The sequence below is a fragment of the Centruroides vittatus genome, unplaced genomic scaffold (genome assembly GCF_030686945.1).
Source record: "Centruroides vittatus isolate TY-2023 unplaced genomic scaffold, ASM3068694v2 contig_543, whole genome shotgun sequence".
Classification (NCBI taxonomy): Eukaryota; Metazoa; Arthropoda; class Arachnida; order Scorpiones; family Buthidae; genus Centruroides; species Centruroides vittatus.
Window position 1 is genome coordinate 411,087 of NW_027122319.1, and position 27,120 is coordinate 438,206.

The 27,120-nt window shown below is 26.0% G+C and overlaps 2 protein-coding genes across 6 annotated transcripts in view; one reads left to right on the forward strand and one right to left on the reverse strand.

The window, feature by feature from the left end:
- The window catches only part of LOC136978490 (very long chain fatty acid elongase 6-like), a 96,208-nt gene that overhangs the window by 20,530 nt on the left and 48,558 nt on the right, over positions 1 to 27,120 (forward strand). Inside the window, exon 1 of one of the 5 annotated variants that reach the window (XM_067274201.1) lies at positions 2,671 to 2,811. The exons of 1 other annotated variant lie outside the window; for it this stretch is intronic. Coding sequence is in view for 2 of the 4 variants with exons in the window: in XM_067274199.1 (XP_067130300.1) it covers positions 13,655 to 13,670 (16 nt within the window). In the remaining 2 variants the exon portion in view is untranslated. Of the gene's footprint in view, positions 1 to 2,670; positions 2,812 to 7,978; positions 8,003 to 13,639; positions 13,671 to 22,009; positions 22,565 to 27,120 lie in introns of those variants that run through there. 3 more of the 5 variants (XM_067274204.1, XM_067274199.1, XM_067274200.1) reach the window with 3 other exon arrangements.
- Positions 10,201 to 11,015, reverse strand: LOC136978480 (very long chain fatty acid elongase 6-like). Its single transcript, XM_067274190.1, has 2 exons — positions 10,279 to 11,015; positions 10,201 to 10,228 (listed from the first exon to the last, which is right to left on the reverse strand). Exons 1-2 carry the CDS (start codon positions 11,013 to 11,015, stop codon positions 10,201 to 10,203), a joined length of 765 nt encoding a protein of 254 aa, XP_067130291.1.

Consider the following 27,120-nt stretch of genomic DNA (forward strand, 5'->3'; position numbering starts at 1 on the left):
GCTGAAAGAATTAATATGAATACTATCATTTTAGATCTCGCAATTTTTGTTGCATAATTTTTAGTCGTAATTTGGTTTACTACAAGTATGGAAAACATACGCTCATAAGCAGTGCCGTAACTATGATTTTGGACGCCTACGGCAAAGAATAAAAATGGCGCCATTTTAATTTTTGCTATTAAATAAAAATAAAAATAAAAATAAAAATGGTGGTTTCTTTTTGAAATATATGTTTGTAGAAATTACAAATCATAAATACTATATAAATATAAATATAGACCTTTTTGTGTTATTAATTTCGAATACATACTATTCCGAAACCTTCTCGTTGGCGCCTTTATTAAATCGGCGCCTATGGCGGGGGCCACGTTGGCCATACCCTAGTTACGGCTCTGCCAATAAGTTACATTCGAGAAAATTAGTAACAGAAATTGCAAATGGTTATAGTCAACTAAAATTAAGTATTTATGATGTAAAAATAGAAATTACTTCTTACTTTTGTATTTAATAATTACAGAGATTCGTAACATCGAACTCTTTTTCTAAACGTATTCTTTACTCGTTACTTTCGGAGTCTCAATACAAATAAGCGAAAGTAGCGAAAGAATATATTGAATATTGGTATGTTATTATTATTTATTTATGCATTGATTATGTTTCGTCAACAGAAGTTATAGTTAAAGTATATAATTTAACATTTTACATAAATTTAAAGTCGGAGTGAACTGCGAATAAGGTGTATCAATCGAATTTTATGGAAGCAATTGAGAGTGATCTATTCGTGAAATATATCTATCACAGGAAATCTGTACTAGAAATATGGTGAAAATTTGAGAGATTACGACTTAAAAATCTGTTAGAAATTTTAAGTTTGACATTATTGTTTTGATGATTTGAAGTCAATGAAATAGATTTTAAAATATTTTGTTAATTAGGTTTATTTCGAACCGATTAACATGCATAACTTATTATTATATCCTATTATCATATTATAGTATCATATCCTAATAATAAAATCATTTGATTATGATACAGAAAATTAGATTGAAAGTTATAATGATAAGAAAATGCTGTATCAAAAGGAACTTACGCATAATATATAGGCCTAGAGATTAATTATAAAACAAAGGCAGATATCTAATTAATCAATGAAAATATAAATAAAACTTTATATTGGTATGAGTATTTTAATTTCATTTTATCAATCTCAAATTTAATTTAATTTAATTTAATTTAATTTAATATATATTTTTTAACATTTTAGATAGTAAAAAGATCTATATAAAACAAATTTTATAAATTTTCCTGCTGCAGAACACATATTTCTTTCATAATGTAGTTTTGTTTTAATTTATAGTCTACTATCAAATATGGATATATTTGATAATAATAGAAGTAACTGCATTAATGCTGAATATATTGAGTATTAATGCAGTGATTTAATTATGGAATTATTAACGATAAAATAGAAAACTATAGTTCAGTTTAAAATTTTCAAGCAAGATTAATTACGCAAGGTATAATTAAATAATTGTAATTAACTAAAAAAATTATTATTAATAAAGTAGCCAGGACAACAATTATATTTTAAAAAATTCACAAATTCATAAAACTTCTTTTCAATAACAAAGTGGCTTTATTCACTAATTATGAGTTCGCTGTTTGGAATTAATCATACGAGGATTAAGATGGTTACTGTTTCAGAAACATTTTATTATTAATTTTTCTGTCAAATATGTATTTCGGGTGCAGTCCTTTATCAGTTTGACCTTTGTATAATTCAATGTTTTTTGTATATTTATATCCAGCAATATTGTGAGTTTAAAATATTATACTTAAACTCACAAGATTGGAACTTGTAATATACTGTTGGATATAAATATACATAACATTCAATTATACACCGGTCAGACATATCTGACGGAAAAATTTATGATAAAATGCTTCTGAAATAATAACTATCTTAGTTCTCTATGATTAGTTTAAAACAGCAAACTCATAATTAGTGAAAAAAGTGAAAAAAGTTATTTTATCATTGAAAACAACTTTAATTCAGGGACATTAAGCTAATATAATATATTCATAAAATTTATTTTACATGTTTTACACATTGAGGTTAATAAGAGCCTATAATAAATGGTCGATTTTGCCATAAGACTGTTTTATTTCCAATGTGTGACGTGGACGGAAACTGAACTATGACTTTTTGTGTTTCCTTAATTACTTTTGCGAATTTTGTTTTAAAATTTAACATTACCATTACACAATATGTAAGAAATAAGTTAAAATCTGATAAGAAGAGCTAATACATTTTTTATCTCGCGCATATGGTTAAGAATTCTAAGAAAATATCTAATTCGATATTTTCTACTCGGTATTCATTACTCGTTAGTAGACAATAACGAGTAGCGAGTAATGAGCATTGAGTAATACGAGTACTAAAATAAATATTAGTTTAATAGTTTAAACGTAACATACAAATTTTATATAATATGCTTTATAATTTACGCAATATTTAATAATAATTTTAAAATTTTATATAATATAATTATTTAAAATAAGAATTTAAGTAACATTAATCAGTAATAAAATGATAATTAAAAAGTTAACTTTAGAGCTATTCGAAATGTCTTCTAATAACTTTGTTCTAACGTTAGGTCACTTTCCCCATTACATCGGTACATAACCTTCAACGTGACGTAAAACATTTTCTATGCTCCGGAGAAAAGTTTACGTCATTACGAATTCTATTATAATAATAATCTAGAAAGGAAACTAGTTACTTTAGAATTGCTTCATTGCGTTATCAAGGTAAGCTATGTTAATTTTTCCTATATCAAGTAACCTATGATAACAAAATAGAATTGCATATATTGTTTATAACATAAATATATATATTTAAAACAACACATTTAAATAAATCCTACTGATTAAATATTTTAATATTAAATTAGAATGAATGGAATCTTAACTTTATTAAAGTATCTTTTATTTTTAATTAGGATAGTGCTTAAAATATATTGTTATATTATGAAATATATTTTTTAAGTAAAATATTTATGTAATCTTTTGTTATTACACACAACTTCTTTCCAATTTACAAAATACTAATAATAAATCAAATTAATTTTAACATTAAGAAACACGCTTTTTTTTATTTGAAAAAATAAAATAAAACTTTAATTTCCATTTTATTATTAAATGTAAAAAATGTTTAAATAAAGCTTTAAATAATAATTAATACTGAAATTTATAATAGCTATAATCAAACAATTTTAATAATTTATCCGATTTTATAAATGAAAGTTGTAACTTTTTTAGTATATATATTTTTTTGTTTCTAATGTGTAAATTCCATTAAGAGATTAATCGAGGTAACACTCGCACTACAGTAATACCCATACACAAATACTTTGTTTATATATATAAACTATATATACTTGCATGTATGGTGGATTATAGACTATATGATTTCCATTATTAATGTTTTAAGTTTTAAGAAAGATCAGTTTTATTTTGTTGTTTATGAAACATAAGACTATATTTATAAGACGATTTACGTTGAAATTCAGAATTACAAAATATAATTGCCACATTGAAATTTAATATTTATTTAATAATTAATACAACGTAATATTTTACGTATTATACAACGTATTAATAATAAAGTTTTAAAATTGCGAATAATGAAAAAAAGAATTCAAATATTTAACTTTTTTTCGTCATTTAATTTAACATTATTATTTTATTTAACTATTTAATTTTTTCTCATTATCTTCACCAATTGTAATCTTAAAAACTGGTAAACATTTTATTTTCGATTTTTTTAATTTAAAATTTAAGAATTTAATTTTAGAAAATATCAATATTATTAACATGTAAAATTTAATGTAATGTTCCAGGAATTATAATACCTGGATTATAGTATAATACAGGATTATAGAAAGATTTTGTTAATTTACAATAAGATACTTATGGATTATATGCATATATATACAGTATATATGCATATAATCCACACGGATTATAAAAATAATTTCAATATATAATAATAAAATCAAAAATGAATTTGCTTATAAAGTTTAATATATTATATATATTTTGCATACATTTGAAATATCTTATATAAAAAAATAAATAAATTTTAAAAGCTACTTAAATTTATTTTGGTTTTATTTTACTGTATTCATTTATTTTTGTAGTATTATAATTCTATTTTACTTTTCGGGTTTTAAATTTCAACAATAAACTGTTTAATTTAAAATAAATTATTGTATAACATAATGTCTATTTAAGTTTTATTGCAAAACTTGTTAATTTATTGGCTATTTAACTATATTAAAAGATATAAAATATTATGCTACATTTATTATCGTATATATTATATGATTTATGTTAAAATAGATTATGATATTTTATTTCGTTGTATTTGGAAACTAAGGAAAATTAAATACGTATTTCTTTAAAATTTTAAATTTTTAAACTTTTGTCTGCTCAAATTTATAACATCAAAGCAATAGATATCAATATATATCGTAAATACATACGGTGTTATATACACATGTTTGCCAATATAGTATAAAATAAAAATATCATGCGTTATAAAAAAAAATTCTAACATAATTATATTTCAAAAATGTATTATGTAATAATGTAATTGAAACCGTATAACGGATGTGAGCTTTGTCCATACAAAGTAAAAATAATTTTAAAATATTTCATAAAAATAAACAATTAACAGTGTAAATGCGAAGATTAGCTACAGTTTTTCCTATTATTTTAAAACTAGGAATTAGTAGATTTTGTCTCAAATACATTTAAAAACATAAAATTTATTTATTTAATGCTAATTTCTATTGTTATTTTTAAATTTATCTTGCACTTTACTTTAAACGGTGGCAAAAGTATTAACAACTAGATTATTTGATGAAATAGATAAAAAAAAACATTTAATTAAGGTTAGTGATAAAATTATATATTTGTTTTTAAAATGAACAATTTTTCCTAGTTAAGAACAAGTTACATATTCCTATTCAAATTATCCTTTAAAGAAAATTTCCTTATACAAACAAAATTCTATTTTACAATAATAGATTTTGTCATGTAAATTAATTATCCATTTTTATTTTATACATATGTATTTTTTTAACTTAACCTTGTAGTTATTTCAAATAACAAATATTTGCAGCTGAAACATTTTTACAGAAATTACTACATGATTAATAATTAGTTTATTGTATATTTTAACATGGCATTTATATACACATACTGGTATAATAAAGTTTGTTTTCATGTATATGCTTTTCACAATAACAATATATATTTTTTTTATTAGAAATACATATTTATACAAATAGATCTGATATAGTATCAAATTAAATTAGAACGCTTCTAAATGATTATGTATTATTCATACCTTTTTAAATCATTATTTAGTGTAAAAACTTTTATACAAGATAGCAACACTTCGGAAGTTGAAAAATTGAAAATAATTGAAAATAATAATAACATTATTTAAAACTTCTTATCAATTAATAATGTTTAATAATTGCTAAAGGAAGCCCGAAGAGGCGCTTGTCTACCGTTTCTGATTCGATCTCAGTTTTTTTAATGAAGGGTCTAGTCCGTTATATCCTCCCCTAAAGATTTCTCTTTAAAAGACAGAAATAATTTTAAAAATGTTTAACAATTATTTATTCGTATGTTTTTATTAATATCTATCATTATATACTGTACGTTTGCAAACAATACTATAAATGAATCTAATTTTAAATTTCGATCAATTATTTATTAAAATTAATTTTTATTTGTTTTTAATAATCAGTTATTTTAATTTAAAATATTACTGTATTATTTTATAGCATTATATATAACAAAATTACTACATTTTATTTTGTAAACCATTCATTGTTTCTCTTTATTTTTATTGCCATCTACCGACTTAAAATAAAACTAATCATGATATATATTTTTCTTTTTGATATTGTTGCTCACTGAAGAATTTATTTGCTTTATTAATTTTTTGAATATTTATCAAATAATTAATGCGTGCTATTTTAAAAAATGTTAGTTAACTATTTATTTATTTTTTTATCTGAAATTATTGTATTTAATTTTAATAGATAAACTAGTAACGAGTTGCTCAACTTTTCCGGCAATATTTAAACTTTTGGTGATGCCACCTGTTATCATATTTTATTTTAAAAACTTTTATATATTTAACTATTATCAAATGACAAAAAGCTTAATTTTGAGAGTAGGGATGGGTTTCATAAAAAAAAATTATAAATGCTAATATGCAGTGGCGTGCCGTCATTGGAAGCGATGGAAGCGCCGATTCCACCTTCCAATGACTTTCCCTTGTATTTTATAAAATATAAATTTTCATATTTTAACGTACTTCGCATTAATTAAAATTAATATTTTATTATAACTGCATTATGTATCTTTTACACATTTCTATACTGCATGTGAAAAAAACAATAAGATTGCTATTGTATATTCGAATAATTCAGTGGCGGAAGGAGTGTCGAAACCGAGTCAATTTCCAATCAGCCAGATTACATAGGCATTGGCACATGCGGTTTACAGAGCACCAACCTCGCCCGGTTTAGCTGGTAGAAGCAACACACGCATAAAGCTTCTAATTTTATATCCCGGACCGGTTGTGGGCTGTTAGCCGCCTGCCTGCTAGATGTTCGGCCGCTTTCGCCCGAATATGCGAATCATGAGCAGACTAGATCAACGGCGGGCAACCCCCGGCCCGCGGGCCAGCTACGGCTCGCGAAAAGTTTCTATCCGGCCCGCGAGAAGTTTAATAGATTATTATATTGGAAAAATAACTATTAATAAGTTATTTTTCCAATTATTTGTAATTTTCGAAAACGATAAGAGAAATAAATGTAGTAATTAACTTTTTATTTATTTATTTCATATTTGCAGACTAAAAACATTACAAGTTACAAGAAGGCGTCAATTAACTACTACGGCCCGTGGAAAAAACGTAAAATTTATTCTAGCCCATGTTATAAAAAAGGTTGCCCACTGTAGACTAGATTTATAACTTAACCCAACCGATAGGAGTTTACTGGCATGTTTTTATCATAGTTCTGTATAGTTGACAGGAGTTTTAAAAAAAAAATTCATTGAAATATTTGATATATTTATTCCGCTCTCTTATCTTATATTACTTACGTATTTCAATGTTAAACCGGTGATATTACGATTTAGTATGTCCCATCTGTAAGGGGATGCAGAAAAAACGTGTACAATTATAGTACAGTGTTAAAAAATTAACTGTTACTTTGGCAGCATCATTTACAACCAAATTTAATGAATGAGACGTACAATGGTACAAAAAAAGCTCTAGAATTTATTTTCCTTAAATTTACGATTTATGTATCGGTTGTCATAAAAATTCCTTTCCACTTCTTCCCCAAGACTACAGATATTCAGGTACAAAGTAACTGGTTTCGATTTATTTCTACTTAAGTAGTAGTTAAATAATTAAGCGATTAGGGAACTAGAAACATAAATAAAACCCTGATAAAAGAGCCGAAATTTTACTTAAACAGAAGCTTAATTGAACCAATATCTTGCCGAGTACAGCGGGGTCTGATCTCTTCATAATATTAGATGTAATAAAGACAGAAATTTTTTCAGTTCAATGAGAGTGACCGAAAAGTTGTAAATTTTGGAAATTTCCGTGAACACTTGGTCCTAAAACGAATTAGTTAGAAAACGAATGATGGACAATCTGTTAAGTTTAACATATTTAGATTTTTACAGCTATGATGAGAAACGTTTAAAATCTACAACAACCCCGTCGCGTCCTTTGATATATACTAGTGATGCGACAAGAGAGGCATTTGACATTGACCGGTATCGGCACCCACGGGATTTGGCACGCACACACCTACCTGGACAGTCTCTGATTCCATTCATTAGCCACTCGTAGGGAGCTACAGTGTTTCACTAAGTGGATTGTTTTAAGATTTAAACGGTAAAGAATATTTTGTTATTTTTATGTACGTTTCTTCACAAAGTTATATTTAATTATAAGTTTCTTTAAAAGTATATTCATACAATTGAAGAATTTTTTGTACTAGGTATGTATATTCATCACACATTTTGTTTTACCAAGTAAGTTTTTCTGATAATTTTAATTTTAGCCCTTATATCGTAGCTAGTGATTCAAAAATTTATTTTAAAAAAGTTTTGGTTCAAGACCATATAATGAAAAAGAAAACATTATTAAAAGAGAAAGACCAATGCCTAAATTAAATATACATACGTCCACAAAAAAATTTCGACATTTTGACGATAAAATTTATGACCAATGACGATTCTTTCGTAAAAGTGAAGCAATTTGGAAATCAAAGCGGAATAGAATTTAACATTGGTAGACAATATAAAATAAATATTGAAAATTATAATGAGATAATTATGATTAATAGATATATCTAAATTAATAGATGTTATGTGTTTTTTCTCAAAGCAAGAATTGGCATTTAGAGGGCGTAGGGAATTTATTGAATCTAATAACGGAGGTAATTATATTGAACTTTCTTATTTATTAAGTACGTCAGATAATCTATTAAAAATACATTTAAAGAAGTATACGGTTTTTACTGGCTTATCGAACAAACGAATACGAACGGGCCTTGACGCGCAATTAATTGATTGCCCCTGAAAGTCGGCTTCTTACAGAAACACAGCTTCCCTATCATCAAATGTCACGACACGCCACTGCTAATATGGAGTAAAATCGTCATTAAGTCTGATCTTACTCGAGATACATACGCCTTCTTTATTTTCCCCATCCCTTCGACTTCTAATCACCAAAATTTAATAGCTTCAATCCCCCTAATATACAAACCTCCGTGCAAAATTTCAGAAGTTTTCGACAAAAAGCACAGTAGCTATTAAACTTCATACAGAGTGAACAAAATCGCCCCGCACACACGTTAACATTCATACCTATAGAAATTACCTCCGAATTTTTTTTGCATTTCTCGACCTTTCAAGGACGAGAAAGGCAAAAAAAGAGAAATGCAAATTGCAATTCTCGACCTTACATTTTTTGACTTAGGATACTAAGTCCAAAAATGTAAACATCTTGAGGGTGTTATTTTTTTTTACCAATCGCCATACTTTTCCTCTGTTATATATAACAGCCAGATAAGTAATAAATGTTTTAATAAATTTTAAAATGAATGAATGTAAGCTTTATATGTTTAAATGGAATTACCTGTTAATTGAGTTTGATCTCCTAATATCTAAAATAAACTGCTTATACTATTTTAAATGAATTTTTAAATAACTTATTAGATTTAATTTGGAGAAAATCTTTTAATAGAAATGGGAAAAGATTAAATTTTTGTAAATTATTATGAAATGTTAAATATTTAATGTGTTCCTAAGTGCTTTATCATTTCGTTAAATTCCAGGAAAATCAATATATATTATATATTACTGTTGGAGGATATACACTTTACCTTATATGTGTATAAGGTAAAGTAATATTAATATTATTGTAAGATAAACGCTTTATCAACATTTTAAAATTATGAATTACCTGAATATTAAATTTTTTATTGTTATTTTCCTTTAAATACACTGAAATTTTAAGTTTTTTAAATTATAAGAATTTCAATGAGGTTTTTTTCCATTAGTTATTTCAGACAATTTTATTTTTTTAAATATTGTAAAAATATCGTATATTTATAGCGTAAAAAGTATCAAAATTTTCATAAATCGATTATATCAAACAAATAAAATTACCATAACGTGGTGGTTTTGCACATATAATGTATAATTAATAAGTAATAATAAATAATTAGTATGCATCAGATTTCTCCATATCCTTTGACTAAGGTATTTTTCTGAAAATAAATTTTATGCATAAAAATGTTATTTTTACAACATTTTAAAGAAAAGTTTCTTTGCTAAATATCTAAGTAAATATCATATAATAGCTCTTCAGTATGTATACACAGAAATGTAGAGTTCGTAATCGATTTTTACAATAAATATGAATTTAAAAATCTAGTTTGTAAAAAAATAATTATTTAATTAAAATTTTGTTACATCACTTATAAAATGTAAGATACAAATTTGGCAATAACTGTAAAGTATATTTGTCTCCTTGAAAGTATATTTTTATTAATATATTGAGTATATTTGTTTAATTCAATTTAATTAACTTTCTTTTCCTGAGCTTTTTTCCCTGAAAGGATATAAGAATTGTAAAAGAAATAACAGAAAAGCAGAACATACGTAAAATACATAAAAGAATTTAAATTAAGAGCTGTATAAGTTATTTCACAAGGAATTCCTGAAGCTAAACATTTATAAGCCCACGAGCAGAGAAACACTCCAATAAACATTTGAGATATTTGACACAGAGTTATCATCATTGCGATAGGACGAGGTACTTTAATATTTAACGCCTTCAGAGCAAAGTAACCATACATTAGAGTATGAACGGTAAAATTCATGAATATGAACCAATGACCAAGAGATACTAAGTTACCACTGTTATACCAGGTAAAAACCAGTGTTACTATATGATGATACCAATGAAGAAATATCAGTTTTTGTTTACGTAAGACAATGAAAATTGTATCACCAAATTCCAAAACTTTAGAAAGAATAAATAACCATCCCCAAAAGAATGACGACTCTATTCCTCCAATATAAGAAATATTGCAAACTGAAAATGTAAATCCACGATCACGTAATACATGATAAAATCCAGGTAACAATCTTATAGTTCCTATCAAGCTGAATAATGCTAGAGATATATTCCATACGGCTAAAGGTCCTTTGAGTTTATAGGCAGGTCTTGATTTCATAATATGTTTTCCTCCAAATACAACCACTAAATAAAGTGCGGACCAGTATAAAGATTGATGCCAGTTGTTTCCCATCCATTTTGTAACTTGGGCTCTTTTGATCAATTTTTCGAATTCAAAGGGTTCGACGTAGGCTGGACGTTGAAAATTCAGCTCCATCTGAAAATAGATATAATTATATACGTACATACAGTATGTAAATTATTTATAATATTTAAATATAAATTTATGTAACAATATAGACCTGTAAATATCATAAAATTTTAAATCTTGTCTAAGTGTTAAATACATTCGTATGGGTGTTATTAAAATATTTATTATGTAAGCAATGTTAGTTTATTGTTTTATAACATTATTTGGCCATAATTAAAACAAGTTAAACATTCTCTAATAGTCAACTACATATCTAGTTTTAATTATTTTCGAAGAACATATGGCCCATTTGTTTAAGTGAAAAATAAGTATTTTAGTCTTTGTCCATAAATTAATTTTTAAAATTATTATAAAAAGTAACTGGTAACGCGGAATGTTGATATATACACATGCATAAATTATGAGCAGAACCAGAGACCTTCAGATCAAGCAATTCGAGATAAATAAAAAATTATAAAAAAATATATAGGCCACATGTTCTAAAAAATGCAAGGTGAATTTCAAACTAAATATAATTCAATTGTATTGATAAAGGATTATAATTTGGTTAGATAATATCTTCAATCATGCGCATAAGTTAGAGAATTAAGAATAAAATTGTAATAAGTATATAACCACTTTTAGCGTACTGTGGAATATTGGATAAAAAACAGTGATGGTAGAAATATTGCTGTATATAAAAAGACAAAATCAAATTAATTAGGTTACGAAAAGGACAAATTTATTATAGCTGATATAAAAGTTTTGATTTAGGGGGAAAATATTATATAAATGATGTTTTCAACTAAATTAAAACAATCCCCCTCAAAAATATTGTAGCATTTTAAAATTAAAATAAAACAAAATTTGAGAAATGCTTTTACGGATAGGCAAGCAGAAGCACGTGATGCAGCCATAATTTCCGAAATTTATACCAATTGGAAAAATACTCTTACATTACAAATGGCAGATAATATATCATTATAAACAAATATCGTCATTTTATAATTATACGTCTATTTGTTTATCTGATTTTAATGATTGATACATAGTCACACATAAGTAATTAGCATTAATTTATTCACTTATATATGGGTCTGATCTTACCTTGACCGACTAATTACATTTAACAGTTCGATACTATTTTTCGGAAGTTTTCTCCGTAAAAAGAATGTATTACTGCAAAGTACTGCTTTTTCAGTACAAAAATTTGTATTATATATTTTTTATTTCAAAGTATTTATTACTTAAATTCATATATTTTATTAATTAAAAACACCTAGACGACGAATTAATCTTTCAGATTAATTTTTAATTAATGTAATTGTTTTATTTATATTGACTTATAGTTGTAATGTTTGAAAATTTCTACACACATCTAAAACAATTATTATTTATACAGTAGTATCTCGTATTTAGAACGGTTCAGAGTTCGAACGCTTCTTCAAAGTTTGAAAAATGCGCACGCAGCATGAACGCTGTCCGTTATGTGTCCAAGTCGACTCTCGCTGTCGCATTACGCTTTTGTGTTTTCAGTGCTTTTTTCCCGCTTTATTTTTGATGTGTTTGGTTATATGTACCGTATTGTGTGTTATTCATCAATTTTTCTTTCTGCATTTTTTCATATATGCCCAAATGCGTTTTATCTGAAGACATTTCAATTTTATTTTATTCAAACCAAATGTGAAGTAAAAAGTTTAAAATAAGTTTCTAAACAAAGAATAAAATCTCACACTATATTATAATATGTTAAATTTTTACAATTGTTATAATTCTACAAAGATGCTGAAGACCATGGTGTGCGACCAATAAATGCAATTTTCGTTTTATTACACAGTATTTACATATTTTATTTATTACTTTTGTGTTTTAATCGATTATTATGGCATTTAATTCTGTAATTTTTACCTTAAATTATGTGTATTTCCTGTTTTAAGATTATCGAAATGGATATTGTTCGGGGTTTGGGATTTGGAAATGGATTAATTCACTTTCCATTATTTTCTAATGTGAAGACTGATTCGAGGTTCGAACGACCTCCTAGAAAGAATTAAATTCGAATGTTACCGCCTAAATGGCTTGTATAGGCGTTAACATTCAATATTAATTAGCAATTAGTAAATAACTTATTCTTTAAATAATTTTAAAAAGTTAAAAATATAAAAATACTTCTAGATCTAGAAATATTCTAAATTTTATATTTTTTTGACTTAATATTATAGGTTACGTGAGAAATATTGACAAGAAAAAGTTTATAAATTACGCATTTTTTCGGCTTTTTTTATTTTGACCATGTTTTTAATTAAAAATTTGGCAAGCAGAATAAAATAAAAAATATAAATTTATTAGAAATCTTTAGATATAAATAAACTGCTGAATTTTTCTATTAGAATATTTTTTCTGTTTATTATTGTATGATCGAGCTACAAATCTGAAATACTAATGGATAAGTTGATTTCTTTTTGTATCACATCATTATATGTATATACAGTAGTTCCAAGAAAGATCTCAAATGTCGCTCACTGTGTAACGCTAAACCAACGTCATATAGTATCGCTTCTATCTGGCTATTATTCATAACTGTAGTCAGATAAAAGCGCACTATGCGGCTAATGTGTTAAATAAAAGAAAAATAAGTAGTCCTTAGCAGAAAGCAGAAGTTTCAAATGTCACGGCCAAACCGTATTGTATTGTTTTTTTGATTTTTATTAATTACCTACTTCTTATAGTTTATGGTTTCTTATTTACTTTTTTAAGTTTCTGATATCATATTCTGTAATATTAGACAAACGTCAACTGTATGATGGCTTTTTTTTAAAACTCTTTCCACCCTGTGGGCACTAAGAAGGCCTCTTTTTTAGCAAATCCATTACGGGTTCGACCAGGCCCACAATAGTGCGACCGGATGGTGAGGGACAGGGGTCGACATATCTCCCCGAAAAATTTCTGGGGATTTTTCGACCTATCCGGATTCGATCCCAGTTTCCCCAGAGCGGTAGGCTGACATCTTGACCTCTCGGCCATCCGGCCGTCAATGTATGATGACTTAGAAAGTGTAGAGCTGGAATGCTAATTATCTTCAATCAAAATTTCTATTTGCTAACGTATTTCAACTTGAATTTTATCATGATATCAAGTTTTTTCCTGATAATTTATAGGCGTATATTTTTCAATTACTTTAGTTTCTAATGTGGTTTATTTTAGTTTATACATGCGGCTTTTAACTATCTATCAAATTGAAATTAAACAAAATGTATTTACAGTATAAAAAGTAACTTATTTTAATATCGTCGAGTATGCTTTTTATTAATATCTTTATTTCTATCACTATTATTTAATACGAAATTTAATTATTATATATTATATAAATTTAATTAGTATATATATATATATAGAAAAATAGTTATGTAATAATTAAATTTCGTATTAAATAATAGTGGTAGAAATAAAGATATGATTAAGGATATATGTATAAATATATATAAATAAATGTTTAAGAATATATTATACAGAAGGATGTTTGTTTGTTTGTTCGCTATACACTTCTAGCCAATTGATACGAAACTTGACAGGTACGTTTATATGCTTTTAACTTACATCATGTCGTACATCCCACCCAAAAATAGCTATTAAATTTTTGTAAGTCAATTAATTTCTATCTATATTCGATTTGCTGATTTACACGTAATGCCATCTATTGGCAAAAAGTTTAACAAAATAATAATTTAAATATAATTCTTGCAAAGAAAGATATAGTTTTAAAAATATATATACTGTATTACATTCACTTAATTACTGCAAAAATGATACCTCGCGAAATAGACGCGCTATATTAACACTGCGACAGGTAGCATACAGCACTTGCCACTCGATTTTTTTCATTTCTGAAGGGTATTTTTTTTTTAATTCTACTAATCGCCCTCCAGTAACCGAGTGGATAAAACTACCAAACACTGGTACAGTAGTTAGTTTGTCGTGGGTTCGGTCATCGCCAATGGGCTGGCCACGTGAAGTTTTCCGGTCTCGATTTTCTTGATGTTAGTAACATCTAAATAGGGTCCAGCTTCTTATTAAAGTTTTCCTGGGATGCGTCTCTCTCAACAGATCGCTCACGTGTCGCGTTGCCGTAACCAAAAAAAAAAAACCAATCTAAATCTAACGAGCAGCCCGGATTATTTATTGCGACGTCGTCACAATAAATAATCCGGGCTGCAATTTTTCGTCACAATGTTCTCAGTTCTTTTAATGGTTTCTTGCCTCTGCACATCATACTTTTCCTGTTAGTAATAGAGTCGTGCCTGTCATCTATCTAACTCCATTCAGGGGAAAATTTTGAATTGAAGTAACGTGACTTCCGGTCCAAACCGGAAGTTCATATGCAGTGAATCTAGATCTCCTGCTTTAAGCTTTCCATATTTGGTGTTGATTTTCATCTAACTCCGTTCTCTAGATTAAGGAACGACAGACATCAGAGTGAGGACAATGAAAATTTATAGGTCTACAGTTTTTCAAATTGCATTCCAATAATTCTTTTATAAACGCGATATTTATGAGGACCTACTTCCCACGTAGTTTATACAATCTGTTGCAAAAATATAAACACTTTATTATCACATAAAAGTAATTATTCTGTCACTTTTACAAGAATTTTTTTGAATTAAACAAGTTTTATATGAAGTCTTTCGGACGTTAAGGTTAGCAACTCCGATTACGTGCGGGCCATCACAATCCGTCTAACATCGATCACTTTTTTAATTTTAATATAGAACAGCATTAATTAGTAGTCGTTAGACATCCTCGCTTCCAGGAGGAGGTCAACGATTACTTTTGGTCGAATTCCTTAAGTTCCTTCCGCAATACTCTCTTCTTATCATACCTACTGGTATGGTGTGCATTCGAATAGGAAGATTACATAATACGAGGTTACCGGCGAGCACAAAATATGTTTTAAGTGGTTTCGAGGGTGCCGAGTTTAAATTTTTCGTCCGTTTTTCGCAAAATTTGATTCGTTGGCAGATTACCATTTGATATTCGGCTATGAATGGTACAGTTTCTTAGAGTAAACATTAGGTTAACTGCTAGTTGTATATGTAATTTAAATATGTCATAGATAAAAATTATATATAGTCTTGCATAAATCCTTAAGTACTTTTTTATTGATTTTTTTGTCAACAGATTGTTTATTGTAAGGTCAATCTAACTTGCAATAAAAAATATGTCATTTTCTAAAATTGCATTTTCAAATGCTATATTTAAAAATAGCAGATGGGCCCGGCGTTGCTCAGGCAAGTTAATTCTCATTATAATGGAGAATTGGTTTGATGATAACGTTACTTGAATAAAATGTTTAATTTTAAATTTTAAAATCTAAGAAAACTTGTTTGGAACATTATATTTCGAATTTTTCGAATTTGGAACGAATTCAAATCAAATATTCGTTTAAATTCGTTTATTTTGGATTTATTGTTTTTGGGTTACCCGAACGGTGGAAATAATTAAAATATTCATTAATTTCCAAAATGTATGCTATATGTGCCACTATTTACTTTCCTTTTTTATTATTTACACTTTATACTTACTAAAACTAACTTTTTCCTCCTTTCCCTGGGAGAGTTGAATTTCCAAAAATCCCTTCTTAATGTGCATTTCATGGCATATTTCCAATCTGTGGCATGTATCCAATCTATAGATAGAGAAAAACTAGACAAAATAAACAACGGAAATTTTATATGCATGTTTACTAGACAATAAAAATCTCCAGAATGTCTCAATTAGCAGTCTGTTCGATTAAACTCCTTAAATACAGCGGCTAGTATGGCATTGTACCTGTTGTATTTTAACAGTTCGATTACTGTTTTACTGTACGATACTGATAGTGATAGTGTCACAAAAACGCCATATAAACGATTTTATGAAAAGTAGACCAGTTGCAAACATATGTCTGAATATGCTACAGAGGGTAATATCCAGGACTTGGGCCAATTTCAAAGAACAGGTGATGTTGAACGTCAACTAGGAAGTGGACGTCCAAGAGTTACCACCCCTCAATAAGGTCGCTGTTTGACGTTAAACATCACGTCTTAACAGAGTAATGTCTGGTAGGCAGTTCTCTGCAGAAACCGGTGCGTAATACAGATGGCCATAAACAACTCTCCAGAAGGCTGTCTCTATGGCCATTCATGATAAGTTTTACGGTAAGCTGTCTATAGGAGGCTTCAGACAAACGGTCGGTTTTACCAGATTTCTAGTATGCTGTGTTCCATTGATTCCTATGTACGTTTAAGATGGGGTCAAAAACATCGACATTGGACTTTGAATGTATGGGTAACGTCGTCCACTGACGAGTTCTGCTACTTTTACAGAATGATTCTTGTCGGATTAGAATCTGGAGAGAATAGAGAATCCGTGACAGTTTCATGAACATGATGGAAAGGGATCAAATTACAGGTGGTGCTATTATGATCTAGGGCGGCATTATATTTAATGGCGTTTCTGAGCTCCACGTTTTTGAAACGGGGAGCATAGAAACGCCATTAAATATAATGCCGCCATTACTACAAGAAGATATAGTGATAAGATTTTGGAACCCGTGTGAGAATTTTCTGAGATGCTGTGTGTGCAGATTTTATTTTCGTGGAGATATTTATGTGATAATTCCCGTTCACATAGGGTTGCACTCGTCAATGACATTTTTTGACAGAAAATACATTCGTCGCATGGAATAGCTGGCAAGATCTCTGGTCTTAAATCTTATAGAACATATATGGGGTACTCCAGGCAAATAGTTGCATTCCTTCAAGCCTCTACCAAGAACATTTCAGAAGGTTTAAAATGCTTTTGTTGGAGAATGGACTTTGCATCGACAAAACAACTGATGATCAGCATGAACAATCAATTCGCAACGTGTGTATGTGCAAGAGGTAACCATATGCCATATTAATCATTTTCTATGCAAAAATATTTACGACAATGCTTAGTATTTTTCTTCTTTCGTCAAATTTTATTTTTGATATATATATATATCTCAAAAATAAAATTTAAATGATTATATATATATATATATATAATATTTATTTATTTATTTTATTAGAAATTTTAATATTCCCATATTTTCTGTATAAATTACTTTAATTATAGAATCATATCATATACTGTATTGTGAAAAAAATGATTACATTAAATTCCTCATCTTATTTTTAATGAAGCGAAAAAAATAAATTATTACAATTTATATACTTTCTCAAAAAATTAGTTAAGATCATATATATTCTGTTAATGAGAAAATCAAAACAACTTACCCAAGATATTTTTTAAATATTTCAAAAATAATTCCGTTAACTATGAAATGTGCGTTTTAAAGATATTTACTGTATATAAAGTACGACGTTACAAAATGTAGATATTCGTTTTGTATATAATGTTTTTTATCTTTTTCACACTCGCGACCTACTTCAAGTTAATTTTAATTGTAAATGCATTTATTAATAGCCACGAGTAATTTAAATATTAAGGAAAACTTGCTTTCGAAGAGAAGTAAATGCTCTACTAAAAGAGAAATTTTCCACAAATTTATTCAATAGGTAATGGTACTGATATAATACCAAAATATCTAATACTTTCATTTCATTTAACCATAATTATACATACATAATTTCTTTCTGTAATAAATTACCTATATTTTATAAACTGCGTTTGTCTTAAGGATACACATAATAAAAAATTAACTATTTTATATGTCTGATCCTATAAAATTATTTTCTTAAAATAATTTCCTACTAAAGATATTTATCATTAGATGAAACAATTAGAATAAGCATAGGGCCTGTACATATTGATCATGTGATAATATTACTTTCATTATGAAAATGTAAACCTAACATAATTGCATTATGTTATATGATTTCAAGACATCGAAGTATTATTTTTAGTTGTTTGTAAATTTACTTTAAATTAAGTTACAAACTCTTTTATAATATATAATAATCACCATTTTTACAATAAAAGAAATGGACAAAGAACTAATAATTTACCTTGTATACATAAAAGATATTTTTAAACTGTTTTTTTATGAAGAATAATTTATAGAATTGATTTATTCAAGTTTGGAAATTTTGATTTCTCTTGTATAAATGTCTGCTTTTCTTCGTTGAGAATAATTTTTATTTTTCATTTTTCTGATGTTTTCGTGATTTGTACATTTATGTTTTATGCTATTTCATTGTTCTAATGATTACTTTCCGTTTATTTATTATACAGTATAATGGCTTTTGATAGCATGTTGAGATAAATATTTAAATAACTATATTATTTATTTTAAGATAAAGTTTTACGCGAATAAACAACATATTTCTTTATACTATCAAAGTTGTTTATATGATTAAGATGATTCTTCAAGTTATTCCGCAGTTATATAGGTCAAATAAATCATTTTCAAGATCATAGTAAAATTTAGACCTTATAAATTTTACTGCAATGCATGTTTATTTTAAATAAATTTATATATTTTTATTGTCTGTATAAATATTTACCTGTTAGACTCTACCAATGATGTAAGAGCGCAAAATTATATTATAGTATATAAAGGTTATATAAAAAAGTCATAAACCTAAACTAATTGAATATTTATATAACAATCTTAGCAGTGTAATATTATTTTAAATGTGATAAAAATATATATCAAATACAAGTAAAATTTTATTTGTAAATTAGATTTACATTATTTTTTAAAAAAATTATTAGTTCAATAACGAAATATTAAAGACGATTATTTATAGAATTTTTAAAAAATATTACAAATGAATTATTCAATATTCAATTTCATTTATAAACTATTGTTTTTTTTTAATTTGGTAATTAATCATGCAATTCATTTTGATAAGACAAATTAAAATTACCTTAACGGAAATTAAATAAGAAATACATTGTTTCATCGATTTTGTCGAATTACTTTATTATTTAAACACAATTAATTGTACCGGTATTTGTTTTAATAATATAATTAATAAAACGAATAGGCAATACTTAACTTTTACATAATAAAATAATTTTTAAAATGTTTGTGTTTCCAATTTTAAAAAATAATTAGTAAAAATAATAAATTTCATAATTAATATTAAATTTTTTAATATTAACATTTAAATTAAAATAATTTTTTACATTACTAGATTACTAATGACATAATTTTAAATTGTCCAAATAGGAAACTTAGCATAAGGAAAAATATCTTAAAAATTGAAAGGTATTTTTCCTTTTACTTTCTAATCTTTAAATAGATTTAAGAAGGATACTTAAATTAAATTTTTTATACTGTTCTTAGAAATAAACATATTTCTAAAAGCTTTTTAATTATACTGTACAGAAGATTTTGGTAGTTATAAAGGCCTAATAGATTTTAAACTATGGAGATTTAATTTAAAAACATTTATTTACTAAAATAAAATTTAAAATCTTTTCGATATATTACGAACAAAATTTTTAAATTAGAGTACTTGCAAAAATAATAAAGTAAAAGTAAAAAATTTAATGTTAACTCTTAACTCTTAAACAAATATAAATTTATTGTTTAAAAGCAGAATGTATTTATAGTTTAATAAGTATTTATTCTAATTTTATGTTAATTTAGCAATTTTTAAAATTCTCTTTTATATTGTTGAATTTAACATTTCATATTGTTGAACGTATCGAAAATATGAATGAGGGGAAAGTTGTTATCTTTTAACATTACCAAAGAACATTACCAATTATGAAATTATAGAATAAATTAAATTTCTTAAACTATAATATTTTAATTCTTTAGCATTTTTTTGCAATAATTTTTATTCAACTCATAAATTGAAGTTTAAGATGAGCTACAATTACAATTAAATTATTTTATTAATTTATAGCCTATTTACAAAATTGATTTCAAATCAAGTTTATTACAGTTTGTATATCTCGAATTATTCAACTATCAGTATGAAATATTCATTCTCTAAAAATATGTGATTTAATATTAATGAGCGTTTGTTCATTAAAATAATAAATTTTCTGTTTTGATCAATTTTAAATAAGTAATAAAGAGACATTCATCAAAATGTATTGAATATTAAGTTTAGATAGCATGAAATATAATTAAAACAAATTTAAAAATGGTAAAATATCGTAAGTCTAAAAACATTGCTCTAATAAACTGTAATTAAGTACCATTTCTAATAATTTAACGTTGTAAGCACGTATTTACTTACATTTGTAGGACGAAGGTTAGCAAATATTTGTGTTTTCAATTGTGAATAAGTTCCACAAGTCGCTAAGTTACAGAATAAATCTACTTAAATTGTGTCGTATGTTTAATATCTAATTTTTACTCAGTCTTAAAATTATACAACAGGTTTATTATAATATCTGATATGCGGTGTTGATTCTCAATTTAAATTTGTTAAAACTTATTATAAATAATCTCGATATTTAAAATAAATATTTTAAAAAAATTGTGTTTAAATTTCGTTTCTAGAGTGACGAAAATATTTTAACTTGTATTATACAAACACACGGTAAATATTTTCTAAATAAAATTATCAAAAGCATCATTAAAATTTAAGCTTGATCGAATGATCGAATAATAATTTTATATAAGATTATGACGATATTTTCGAATCATTTATTAATCTTCAAAGCTTCCTAGTTCATTGAACGCGACACGACAGTTACCGCCTTACCTATTCAGGAAATACTACTCACTGTTATGACGATATAGGTCAGTACTTAACATCTTAGAGACGTAGTCATAAAGACTAAGCTCTGCTGCCATTTTTATGTTAGCTTCCGATTAGTACACGTGGCCTGTTCGAATAATACTTTTTCTTGAATTTCTGTATTTTGATATGAAATAGTCACCTGAAATATTTTATCATAATTTAAAATAAATTTCTGAATTTTATTGTATGAATTGACCTGGAAGTTCAGGTTAGTTTTATTGTATCTCTTAGAATGTCTGGGATATCCTCCTTCCTGCATATTACGGAACGTAATCTTTGTATATTTCCTTAATCAGTAAATATGTTTGTTGCGAATGCGTTTCTCTCTACATATAGATTTGTGAATTCAGTATTATATATTTTATATTCAGACTACTAGGCAACGTTTCAAGAAGTTTATGGTCATGAATTGAAGATATAATACTTTAACAGAGTGCAACTGTCATCGTTTTAAAATGGATAAACAATTTCATTGAATTTTAATTGAAGGACCTTCTGTCATTGAAAACTCGTTTCCAGATGGGATTTGTTAGTGAAGCATAACATATTTCAACTAGTTGAGTGTACTAGTGGTTTAGCAGGTTTTATTAAAAATTACATTTGAAAATTTCTATAAGTATGAGAGCATCGACTTTGGACAGTCAAACGGAAATAAATTCAAACGTATATTTCAATTACTAGTAAATGCTTGAAATATTCGCAGTCTTCAGGAAGAAGAGGTCCCATTTTCATGTTTATGACGTCATTCAATAAAAATAGGCGGTGCATTGTACGTAAAAAAAGGCTACAGGAGTCGACCCAATTCACAAAGTGAAACTTACTTTCCTCGACTCGCCATGTGGGGTACGTATAACATCTTTTGTGCATCTATATTATAGATATTTAATCTTAAGTAACTATATTTAAATTCTTTCCGAAAGATATTAAAACTTAGCTTTAAAGCAATCATAGCATGCTTAATCATATCCGGGTACAATTAAATAGGTTATGAAGACTCCCTGTTAATGAAGTCACAGTTGAATGATATGAGATTCACATCAGTTACTCAAGTGAATATTTCTTAACAAACCCTTGACCATTATTCTCATTAGATATTTAGTTCATGCTTCGAAACTGATCATAATTGTGTGTTAAAGTATTGTTAGCATTGCCGTTTTTTTGTGGTGTGTGTGATTTATAAACTCAGCAGGTCAAGGGCTTCCATTACGACCTTTCTTTCATAAATGCCTTGATCTTGGCTCGACTAAACTACATTTATTATTTTTAGACTAATAATTATTTAAGTACCTAAATTTATTAACCGAAATTGCACAAAATTTAATATTTTCACTAATAATGTTTCGTCGAAAAATTACAGATACATATGTAAATAATGTAGAAATATATTTAAAAATTAATTTATTCTAGCGTAATTTTAATTTAGAAAAATTCACTTTCATTATTATTTAATTTAATTACTGCTATAATATTTCAGTAATGCTTACAGAGTAGTTATTTTCCTCGTTGCAATTAGCTGTACTTTTTATGTTTAGTTTTCCTAATGCATACTAATAATAATTTATATCAGTGCTAGATACTAACAAAATATATGCTTTAAAATTTTAATTCGAATAGAATCTTTAATTAAATAATAAATATCTTAAAGTTTTCTTGGTTCATAAACTGTACATGCTTATAATAATTAATTAGACTTTTTAAACTTAATATATTTATCAAGTTAAAAGTGGTAATTTTAAGTTATATGAGGCCTTAGGCAAATATGAATTTGAGAGACTTCTATATAAATTTTTAATGCCGTAGCAGGCAGTACTTTATATTGTAAAGATCTAGGATTCTGGTTAGTACTGGATTTCAAATACTGGATCAAGACAAATTGTCAACAAGCTTATATTTATGCTTATTTTAAGTTCTTAACAGCGAGACTCTAGGTAAAAAGCCTCGGTCGACTATTCTTAAAATAGTCAGTGCTTAAAACATTTTATATTATTTGTTTTAGCAAATAGGATTGTTATATGAAATAAATTTACAATGTTCTATTAAGATAGTTAAGCTTATTGATTATAAATTATTTTGTCAAAATGTTTGAAAAATGAATATATTTGTAAAGGATAATTTTTTTTATTTTTCGAAAAGAACAAATATAAATATTTCGCTATTTTTAATAGATTTTGTTATTGGCAATAGACGTTATTATAGTAATCAAAGTAATCTTCTAGATAAGTAATTAGAACTTTATATAACTTAATTTAAAAAAATTAGATCTTCGATATGTTAGTATTTAAACTTCTAATATGACCCAAATATCTCAGATTCCATAAAACAAAATAAAAAAAATATAATTTTTTAAAAGATTATTTGTTGATTGTCAACATGATTTTCTTTGCACATTCATATATCGGTCAGGTTACTTGGTCGAGGTCAGCGTAAAGATTAAAAAAAAAAAAGTAACTAATATTTTTCTCATCGTTTGAAACTTTGATTTTACTTTGATAGATTATATAAAAAATTGTTCAATGAATAATTTGCATTAGTAAACTATGCATATATTTTTAAACTTATTAATTGTTTATTAATTCCATATATAAAAATTTTATAAATTTTTATATTATATGAAAATGTTAGTTACAGGGAAACAAATTAATCATTTAATATATATAAAGAAACAATATGTTTCTTTCTTTTATACTGTTTGTTTCTTTATGTACTGTACATTGAACTCTAACTAGATTCCTCATTGGTAGCTTATCATTTAAATCATTGATTGACCTATATGTCTTTCATTACAAATCAATTATTAATAATTTTTCGTTAAGAGTCAATTAATATCACGTCTTAAATAAAGCTCACCATTTGTTCACTATATTTTTAGCATAATATAATTTAGTCATTTTTTCAATTACTATTAGAATAAATACAATATGAATTACAATTAATTCAGATGCTTTTACAATAATATATGGGTATGCGCTGCTTAACGATGAGGATGTGTTCCAAGAAATACGTCGTTAAGTGATTATAGAGAATATTTAGACAAACTTATATGGTATACTCTAATACTCATATAAGGTATATGTAACACAATAATAAGCATTTATGTATATAAACATATATAAACATAGAAAGGTATAGGCGAATACGTTGTGGTCTGTCGTTAAGCAGAGCAACCTGCATTATTATACATACAATGACAAAAATATATAATTTTATTCATATATATTATGATCTTTAATTAATATTATAATTAAAGATTATAATATGATATTTAATTGTAAATATTATAGACTTGACAGACAGGCCAACTAATAACATTAACACGATATTAAATGAAAGTTATTTTTATAATATTAAAAATATTGTCTAAAAACCTAATGAATAAATATCATGTTATTTATTATAAGAGCTTAAATAATATACTGTTTAAGTTATCAATATATATGAAGGTAATACATACTTTTATCTGCTACGTTCCCAATAATTAAATTAAATTATTAATAAAAAGTAAAATTATAAATAATTTATTTATGCTATCAATGAAATTAGTTTGCTAATAACTATTTTAAAGTTGTGTGTATAGAAACGAATTGTGTATTTGATATATTTTATTACTTAAATATAGGTTATAGAAAAAATAGAGCCTCAGTGTGAAGCAATTTTTTAAAATGAGAACGTAATTTTTTCTAAGGTAATTTCATGTTTTCGTAAATTTTTAATGCAATATTTTATTGTCTACAAATGTAGAATGTGTCAAAGTAAGCGTTAAGAAATACTTTTAAAACGGTTAAAAGAAAACAACGTAAAATGTTGACGAAATTTAACACATTATTTTCCATACACTGAAATATACTCGTAGAAATATTGTAACGTAGTAAACTTTTGTCTTATTTCTATCGTTTCATGTTATTAATACTAAGATTTAATTAACGTGAAAAATATTGAAAGAATTGTCATGATAATGTTTTTCTAGAAATTTATATCTTAAAAATAATCTCAGATTTAATAAGGAAAATAAAAAAAACGAATATACTTTCTCTGAGGAAATATTTTTATTCTGTTTCTTTACTACTTAAAATAAGTTTTGCGTTATGAAACCTTTTGATATAAAATACGATGATAATAAATAAATAACTAAATAAAATTTAAGAGAATTAAATGACAAAACTTAAATTTGTCTTGTAGTCATTTAGTACATTCAATTTCTTTTATCTATTATTTAAGAAAATAAATTCATCTGAACACAGATATATTTTTATATTTTCCAAATTTAATACCAGAATTTAATTAATATTAAATAAATAGTGTGTTCTCTATTCTAAGTTAATATTTTTCTTAAATAATAAATTCTATTTATAAGAATATAGGTTGAATACATTTCAAAAAAAATAAAATTCTATATATAGTCGTCTACAACCAGAATTTTGTGTGTTTTTCAACAAGCCTTTAAGGTAAAATTCTGCTAGTTTGCAAAAAATTCTTACTCTACGGTTCATCGTTCTTAAAAACAAACAATTATTTAAAGTCTTAATAAGGAAAAGGTTGCTATTTTTTGTTAAATAATTTCTTTCTGTATTAGTTAACAGCTAAAAATTTAACTTTAACATATCTTAATTTAAAATATAATTTACCTGAAATTAATTATTCCTCTTTTTCGTAGTTTATAACAATAAAACGATTCTTCTGTAAAACTTGAAAGCTCTACCTTCAGAGCTTACAGAAAATGAATGAAACGAGTAAGATTTTGCAAATATTGAAAGTGTTGTAACAAGTGAAATATTTAAATATTAAACGAATGAAATGAGAAAAATTGTACTAAAGCGTGACGTCTTTAATGACGTAGGTGTCCACTACACTGTACAAGGACTACCTATTTTCTCATTTTAAACGTTTTAACCTCGTTTTTAACGTGAAAACTTTTTCTATAATCTCCACCTACTTATTACAATAACATTCGGATTTGTTTAAACTGAATTTCGAAATTAAATTTAATTGGTTTTTTTAAAAGCGGGAAATATCAAACTGGACAAATTGCCGTAATATAATTTTATATGAAATTTCAATAAAATAAATATGTAAATTAATAAAACTAACGATTAAGACATTTTTAATCCGAGAAAAAATGAATAAATCTAACTGAATATATTATATTTAAATAATAAATTTGTTTAGAGATTTAAATTTTGGTCAAATATATTTTGTTTCGTAAACTTATGAGATTTAAAGTTATTTATCATTGTTTATGACAATTTGCAAAATTATTTCGATAAAAATCCGGTGAAACTATATTAATAATTTACTAGATATTTATCTGATTCTGCATAATAATATGCGCAATATTTCCTTAATAATTAGAACGAGAATTCGAATTTAAAAAGTTTTCCGATAAGTAATTTATTAAATATAGC

Coding starts and splice junctions, on each gene's coding strand:
- LOC136978480 (XM_067274190.1), bottom strand. CDS start 11,015: ATGGAGCTGAATTTTCAACGTCCAGCCTACGTCGAACCCTTTGAATTC. Junction 10,229..10,278: donor AATTCTTTTATGTATTTTAC/GTATGTTCTGCT, acceptor ATATCCTTTCAG/GGAAAAAAGCTCAGGAAAAG.